This window comes from Charadrius vociferus, unplaced genomic scaffold, assembly GCF_000708025.1.
Source record: "Charadrius vociferus isolate BGI_N301 unplaced genomic scaffold, ASM70802v2 scaffold286, whole genome shotgun sequence".
Classification (NCBI taxonomy): Eukaryota; Metazoa; Chordata; class Aves; order Charadriiformes; family Charadriidae; genus Charadrius; species Charadrius vociferus.
Genome location: NW_009648967.1, coordinates 259,638 through 268,116, shown reverse-complemented (window position 1 = coordinate 268,116; position 8,479 = coordinate 259,638). Strand labels below are relative to the sequence as shown.

General features: G+C 41.5%; 1 protein-coding gene across 1 annotated transcript in view; it reads right to left on the bottom strand.

The window, feature by feature from the left end:
* Positions 1-8,256, bottom strand: part of LOC104288845 (riboflavin kinase-like) — a 13,248-nt gene extending 4,992 nt beyond the window's left edge. The window contains exons 1-2 of the mRNA XM_009887717.1: positions 8,028-8,256; positions 6,440-6,547 (exon numbers count right to left, since the gene is read on the bottom strand). Of these exons, the coding sequence (XP_009886019.1) occupies positions 6,440-6,547; positions 8,028-8,256 (337 nt within the window). The remainder of the gene's footprint in view (positions 1-6,439; positions 6,548-8,027) is intronic.
* Between the last annotated feature and the right edge of the window lie 223 nt (positions 8,257-8,479).

Here is an 8,479-nt window from a genome sequence, read left to right as displayed (position 1 = left end):
GGGAGATGCTGGATGTGGCCGGGGCAGCGGCCTTCGTGACACAAAATGGAGGCCGTGAGCAATGTGCGAGCTGAGGGCGGTGGGCAGTGGCCAGGGCTGGGGCTGTCAGCCCTCTTCGCCCAGCAGTCACACCGCGCGCTCAGCACCCATGAAATGGCCAACGTTGCTTCCCCATCGACTCTTATTTTTGCTTTTTCTTTCAGGAAAGCTCAAGTGCTTCAGAATATGGCAGACATCTGGGGAAAACGGTGAAAATAGATATTATTTTTTTTTATATCCTGGTTTGAGGTAAAACAGAACCAATTTTCTGTTCAGTAACTTCACTTCTTAGCTGGGCCTCTTCTAACTACTGAAATTAACAGCATATTGTGCAGACACTGTTTGCTCTCTCAGAGTGGCAAGACCTATGTTTATAGCTGATGCCCAGGCATGGTATGCAGAGAGGCTCTCGCTTATACTTATTGCTATAACACCCAAGGGAAGATAACTTGGTCTTTTGACCTGTTGGAGCGTCAGAAGTGGAAAAGCGTAGAGGGGTCCCACCTGTGGGGAGGAGCGGACAGGACAGGTGACCCAAAACTGACCAACGGGGTATTCTATCCCTTCTGCCTCATGCTCCGTATGAAAGCTGAGGGATCAAAGGCTCAGCCCTCTTTCTTCAACGGACACTGTCTGAGGAGGACTCTGTGTTCATCTGCCTGTGATCCCGATCCTGAATGCAGATCCGGAATCCAGTTCCTGTCCGTCACTGAGTCCAGCCTGGGACTGCCCCAGTGCCAGCCGGTGTCATGATGGTCATCCTAGGAGCCTGATAGGGTTTTTTACATATGTCATTATTTCTTTTTATTTTAATATTTCATTAGTTTAGTTCCTTCTAAACTCAGAAGTCTCTCTCTCCTGCCTCTCTTTGAAGAGCAGCAGGGGAGAGCATCTGTCGTTCCACGCAGTGGATGGTTGGGCCCAAACCATGATGTTTTGTTATTATTTTATTTTTTATTACATAATTATGACAAACTGGAGTTGCTTGCTAAAGAAAAATAATTTGTACTCTCCCATGGCTTGTCAGGCCAGCACTGCAGGGATTTCTTTCAGGAAGAGACATCCGGACAGAAACACTCATCCTGTATTCACTGTATTAGAAAGTAAAACCCCCTACAATACTTCTTTCTTTAATGTCCTGTTTCCAGTCACTTTTCATGTTGTAGGTGTGTCACTATGCTGCTTTAATATACCCAGCTGATTGATGCTTTCTTTTCTGACCTGATCCAGCTCAAATAAATTGAATTTGCATATGTGCCATTCAAGATAGCAGATAACAGGTGTGTATATACAGTCTCCACTACACAGCAGACAGCCTCTGCTGGTCTGTTTATGTCAGTGGTATAGATGCCAAATAAGTCTTGGGGGTCTTACTCAGGACTCCTGCAGTGTACTAACGCATATTGATATAAAAGCGCATATCAATATCTTGAAAAATCATCAAAGTCCTTGAAGTGAATTCCCAGTCGTTTCCCGTTATTCCTGTAAGGCACAGTTGCTAGCTTTACCAGTTTGATATAACAAGTTACAAAAGTGCTGCTGGAGTTACCTCTAACGCTATTGGCTATTTTTTTTCTAAAGAAAAGCAGCCTAAGGACCTATGACATGCTCATACCGAATTGCAGGCAAAGCCAACGGTAACCAGCTCATTCTAATAATGGGAAAGTGTTTTGAGAGACTGATTATGTTGCACCACAAAATACTGAATGCTACCAATTCACAGATCTCTGGGCACTAGTTATTTTATAGAATAAGGCCAAAATTGTTTTTAAAATGATTGCACCTCAAATTTACCTCTTACTAATTCTTTTTTCTCTCATACTGCTCCCCACCATCTGTTTAATGCTAACATTTTAATTCCTTGCTTCAGTTTGAGTAACTTTGGCTGACTTACAGATCATAGTTTACATAACTTCAGCTGAACAAAAAAGAATAGTGGTAATTTATGTAAAAGAAGGAAAAGTAGATTAAAAAAAAGTCCCATGCCACTACTGCATACATTCTGTTCTGCTGTCAGACAGCATGTGGAGAGATGCTACAAAAAGTTTTGTTTAATGATATTTAGTAATGGCAGCATCTTGAATATTAAGACCAAATATCAAAGTTGTTACCTAGTTGCCTAACTTAATGACAAGCCATAACAGTAAACAATGTGTCCACTCATCTGTGACCACTCGCCCCTGGAATTTTCAGTTTATTTCGGTTGTAGAGCAAAAAAGAAATAAATTGTGAGGCAGGTACGTTTATATTGCGCATAATATGCTTCTTCCTGTTAATAATAAGCTACCCCTTTGGTTATAATGTCTATATAAACAGATGTATGCTTGCATACTTCCATTCTTTTTTTAAGGAATACGTGTTTCTGGAACAAATTTTTATGTTCCTGTAGCATCCACAAGATGGCACTCTGTCTCTTTTTCAATATCTGCAGGTTTGGGCACAGGGTTTACAATCTTATCTCAGTAACAACAGCTCTTGAGAAACAGTGAGATAAATATTTGTGTAAGAACTACATGATCAGAAATTTCAAAGAAGTCTCACTGACGACTTATATCTCATTCTGTCAAATAGTTGTTAATCTTTTTTCTCAGTCATGATGGGTTGCTATGATCCATGGTAAAAATTATTCACCCTTGACACCGGACGTGTTTTTCTTTTGTAATAAACTGTACTTAGTTCAGCCCGGAGGGAGGATTTTACATAGGTAGAATTTAAGTACCTGTATTAAAATTTAGTCAACGTGTTTCTTCAAAAAGTGTAGTTTAATTTTAGTAACAAACTTGTATGCCAAAAAACGCAGTTTGGTAGCTCATACCTGCAGTTAGAAAACTCAGGGACTATGTCACACAGCTGTTAAAGAATTTCCGCTCTGTGCTGATGCTACATTTTTTACAGCTATTGTTGTTAGTGAAAAGTCTTTAAGTATTTTTTATTCGGTACATAATAGCCATATAAACCTAAAGAAAAGAGAGCAGGTGCCATGTGTCACCTGCATAGGCTTTCTTTTGTCCAGGAATAGCCTGCATCAGCCCTCATCTCTATACCATTTATAGAAAACTGAAAAGGCCTTGTTACTTTTCAAGCTGCAAGGGAGAATGGTTTTTTACCTATGCAACAGCATCAGAAAGAGAAGATGAAAATGGTGGCCCTGGTGACCCATGCTGCAGGGAAGATGTAGCAAAGGAAATGGCTGCAATGTTTTTTACTGCTTGGACATTACTATTCGTTAATCTCATTCTCTTCCTACCTTCCCAGGCCTGTACCTCAATATGACAAGGAGGCCTTGAGCAACAGAGGTTGCCATTACAGCCTCGTCCCTACACTAAGCGATGACTGAGTGAAGAAGAAAGAATCTGGTGAAAATTTTCTCACTGTTAAAAGGAACCAGATGTTCATAATACTCCTGCCATCACCAATATGTGATGCTGTCTCCCAGGCAAATGGAGGGAATGTCTGCAGTTGTTACAGGACTACCATCTGCTTATACAACAGTATTGGAAGCCATGTCTATTGGTCCTTGTACTTACGGTTGGTGTGTTTACATTAATAGATGCCGTAAGGGAACCTGTGTGAGTGACCTGTGCTGGCCTGTGCTGCGCGCAGGTAATGTTATGACAGAAATAATATTGCAACTTGTGAGGAGAAGATATATGTTCCTGTTTGTTACTCAAAAGAAAAGTCACTGCAGCATGGGAGGGAGGACAGAATCCCACAGCATGCTGTTGGGGAAGTCCATCCAGGCTCCCTCTGATGCTACACAAAAGCAAGGTACCCTGCATCTGAAGGGACATAAGATTTACTCACTATCTATATTCCTCTTTTTATTCTATTTTATTAAAACCACTGTTTTATTAAGCGATTTGTTGTTGGTCCCTCTCCTGCAGAGATCCAGAAACAGCCCTGTACCATTTCTCTCTGACCTTCTCACTCACCCAAGTGCAGAAGAGCAGCCACTCTTTCACTTAGGGCAGGACTGGAAAATATCAGTCCATGTATGTTACGTAAATTTGACGTAATACATCTAATCTCCCACAGGAGTGCCTGAAAAGTCATGTGTACCATATTTCTGTCGTTTCTAGGGAATAACATATAGAGTACTTTTATGAACGTGGTGTACAGAAAGACTGCCCAGAGATAAATTTTGTAAAAAATAGGTTACTTGCTGAAAAATGTTCTGCTGATCCTAGTAACCCTGCTATAAAAAAAAGAAACCCACAAAGATAAATAATGTACAGCAAAAACATTGCTAAATGAAAATTCAGAAATAACAGAAGTACTACCCATTTCACAGAAAGTTGACAAAATGGCACCATATCACCAAAAAGAGATATGGTGAAATCTGAGTAGATTTTGAAAGCTTGATGACAAAGAAGGAGCAAAGTAAAGACAAGGCTCTAATGCTGTGCATGTTAATAATATTGAAAGGAGCTTTAGCTCTGTGGTCCTACACTGGCATTAATTTTTTTGGATATGCTGGAAGAAAAGTGTTGATACTGTTGCAGAAATAGCCGAGATACCATTTAGATCAGGTCAGAACAGAAGCAGTTTATTACTATCGCTATAGGAGAGAACTCAGAGCAGCAGAGTTGCTGTCCCTACTGATACGAACTCTGCCCAAATGGGGTAGTTAATGCGTTGATATACCTGCAGATTATACAACTCCTTCACCAAAACTGTGTCAAATAAGCAGTGTATGGTAGATAGCAACAGCGTTTTAAATCCTGCAGATAGGGAGGCTCTATACAGTACATCCTTTTACAAATAATCCACTCCTATGAATAATCTACTTCTTTGTAATTAGATCTTGCTGACTGGCAAGACCATTAGCTGCAAATGTGTGGAATTTAAATTTAAAAAAAAAATCAGCTGTGAAACAGTAATAGATCATAGAAAATCAAAGGAAAGGCTTGAGCAGAGCACTGCACAGGCAGTCTGCAGTCTTTCAGAAGGACCCTGCAATTAGATCACCTTAAAGCAATTGTGAGCCCAACCTCTGAAACTCATGAAATCCAAGAAAGCAAACCAGCTCAGATATTAACTCACAACTCCTGATGAATTCATGCAAACATACATATTTTTTTTCCACTTTTTTCTTTTCTAATGGTTCTACACATAATAGTGTCATTTGTTTATTTTTACTTTGGGAAGGGGGACTTTGTAGGACAATTGGCACTGTTAGTAAATAAAATTTGGAAAATTTTGAAAGGTTGAATTTCATATGATTCTTTAGTTTCTCAGGTTACTGTCTCAGGAGGACCTTGACTGATTGTTCTCATGGTTTAGGTTTCCTGTGGTTAAAATACAAGCTTTTTGTAGTGTCCTAGTTTCAGCTGGGATAGAGTTAATTTTCTTTCTAGTAGCTGCTGTGTTTTGAATTTAGTATGAGAATAATGTTGATAACATATTGTTTTAGTTGTTGCTAAGTGGTGTTTACATTACTCAAGGACTTTTTCATCTTCCCATAGAAGCTGAGAGGGACCGTAAACAGAACAATCTGGCCAAGGGAATATTCTGTACCATAGGTGTCATGCTCAGTATAAAAATGGGGGTTGGCAAGGGAGCGGAAATCCACAATCACAGCTCAGGATGGGATGGGCAACCAATCATCAGATGGTGAGAGTGACTGGTGGTGTATCACTTTATCCTGTGTATTCTTCTTCTTCTTCTTCTTCTTCTTCTTCTTCTTCTTCTTCTTCTACTACTACTACTATTATCCTCTTCTGTTACTGTTCTATTAAACTGTCCTTATCTCAACCCAGGAGGGTTTTTTCCCCCCTCCTTTTCTCCCTCTTCTCCCTACCATACTGCGGGGGTGGGAGGGGAGTGAGCAAGCAGCTGCATGGTCCTAGTGGCTGGCTGGGGTTAAAACAAAGCATCCAGCTTTACCAGAATCATCTTTTATCCCTCCTGCCAGAGGAGCCAGCAAGAGAAGGAGTAATTAATTTATCCAGCAGTCATATTATGCCAGACCTGCTTCTCACTTTTACAGTGTAATCAGCAAGTCATGCCTTTTAGCTGGATCAGAGTAGCAAAAAGCCATCTAGAAGCACAATGAGAGGCTCCTAATTTACCTAATTTAATTTTTGTAGTTAATTTCAGCAACTCAAGGCTGCAATCCATTTCTATTTCTATTTTCTAAATCCATTTCCATTTTTGATTTTGTAATTGGGGCTAACTGTTAACCAGTCTCTTGGAAGCAACTTGTTCCAGAATGGCTGTGATCTGACATGGTTTGTTCATATTAAAGTAATTTTAAACTCACCTGGAAAAAATGCCTATCAAAAATATGACAGTTTGTGTGAACTCACAATGGGTAAAGTGAAAAACTATTTCTGATGCATACTACAGATATTCATTTGTACAGAAAAAGCAAATGTGACCCTCCCTTATTAACTCTTACCGTGACTCATGCTCATCTCTGCAACTGAGCACTCAAACGTGGTAAGTTTGCTTGTCTGCTTCAAAGTCTGTTTCCCAATCCTCAGTTTAATTGACCAGACTCTTCCACCTGGAAAGAGATGGGAGGAGAAAGCTGCTTCTGACAGACTGTGGAGTCAGTCCCTCCTTTCCAAGCAGGAAGTTGACCTGCAGCTTCTTCCTGCCCCAGTGCCTGGAGGTCAGTGCTGCAGCCCAGCCTCCTCAGCAGCTTCTGGGGCTTCTAGCTGCTCACTGCCTGCATCCAGCTAAATGCATTGAACCCTTTCTCAAACACTGTTTGCATCCAGGCAGAAACACAAAGAGGCACTGTGAAAAAGCATGGCCAAAAAGTATTAATTCAAGATGGCGTTACTTGTTGTTGATCTCTTAAACCCTTCTGATGGAGTGCAGGATGAAATGCAATGCTTGCAGTCAAGGGACCAGCACCCAAAGCTGAGAACCAATCCCTGTCACTACCTAGCCCCAGTCATTTGACCTAGCCCCAGTCAAATGAGTTACTTAAATGGAGAGCAGTGAGTCAAAGTGGCCTAGCTGGATTATGGTGTTTGGCTCTTCTCCCTGCTCTCCTGCAGGTCCCTCAGTCAGGGACAAGGGCTAGCCATGGGGACCAGAGGCACACAGCATGATGCTCTTGGCAACAGGAAACACTGGCACCATCCATCCTCCAAAATATTTTCTGCAGGGTGCATTATTTGTGAGGCCGCTTTAAGACCAATAGTGAGGATGGAGAGGCTTACTAGAGACAACAGGACACAACAGAGCTGTGAAAAAGAAGCTCCACTGGCAATTCCCGGGTTGACTTTTGCACACTGGGGGAGGGAGGAAGAACACAGGCTCCTCCAATTGCAGTGCTTTCACTCAGAGGTGCAGAAAAATCCATCCATTAGTTAGTTTCTATATTCACATGCATTAAAAATATCCTCTAAGGTATGTTGCCTATGTGGGTGAGGTGTGACCCAGGGAGGGTGGAATAGGAGCAGCAAACTGAGGAGAGGTCAGCAGGATTTGACAAATGCTGTAGCTACTCAGTGCCTCTTGGGAATTATCCTTCCCTCATCCTTTCATTTAGGATGAATGTCCTAATCTGCAGCTGAGGAATCTTATAAGAAGGGAGTTTAAAGCCTTTCATTAGCTACATGTGACTGCAGCCACAGTGGATTTTTTTGTTTTGCACACAGGCACAGGTTCCATCAGAAAAGGGCTGAGCAGTGTTGGTTGTACAATACATGAGGCATACAGGTAATTAACAGGGAAAATAATTAGCAATCTTTAAACATTTCACTGCTTCTGAGTGCATCCAAGGCCCTGAGAGCAGCCCATCTCAGAAGCAATATGAAGCCAGTGGAGAGGGCAGGGTATCATGCCTCACACTTGTATTATTTCAGCTCAACATCAACTTCCTACATAGATGGAATGGCAAATTTCCAACATTAAAGTGGTTTTAAATAAGTAAAATGTTTTAAAAGGCCCAGAAAACTTTGGGCCCTTGATGTTCTGGTTAGAATGGCACCAGTTGCCTTAGTCCACCTAACTGTGGCATCTGATCTTACTGGAGGAAAACAACTGTGAACCAGTTGTACTGGTGCCATACTTCCTCAGATGCAGGATTTTGCATTTTCCTTTGCTGAATGTCATGAGGTTAATTTCTGACCATTTCTCCAGCCTGTCCAGGTTCCTCTGAATGGCAGTGCAACCATCTGGTCTAGCTACTCCTCCAAGTTCTGTATCATTTGCAATCATGACAAGGGCACACTCTGTCCCATCATACAGGGCTCTCATGAAGATGTTAAACAGTATTTGCCCCAGTATTGACCCTGGGCTACACCACTAGTCACTTGTCCCCAGCTGAACTTTGTGCCACTGATCACAACTTTCTGGGCCCAGTCATTCAGCTGGTTTTCAGACCAGTTCACTGTCTAATTGTCTAGCCCATAATTTATCAGTTTGCCTACAAGGATGTTTTGGGAGACACTGTCAAAAGCCTTACTAAAGTCAATTTAAA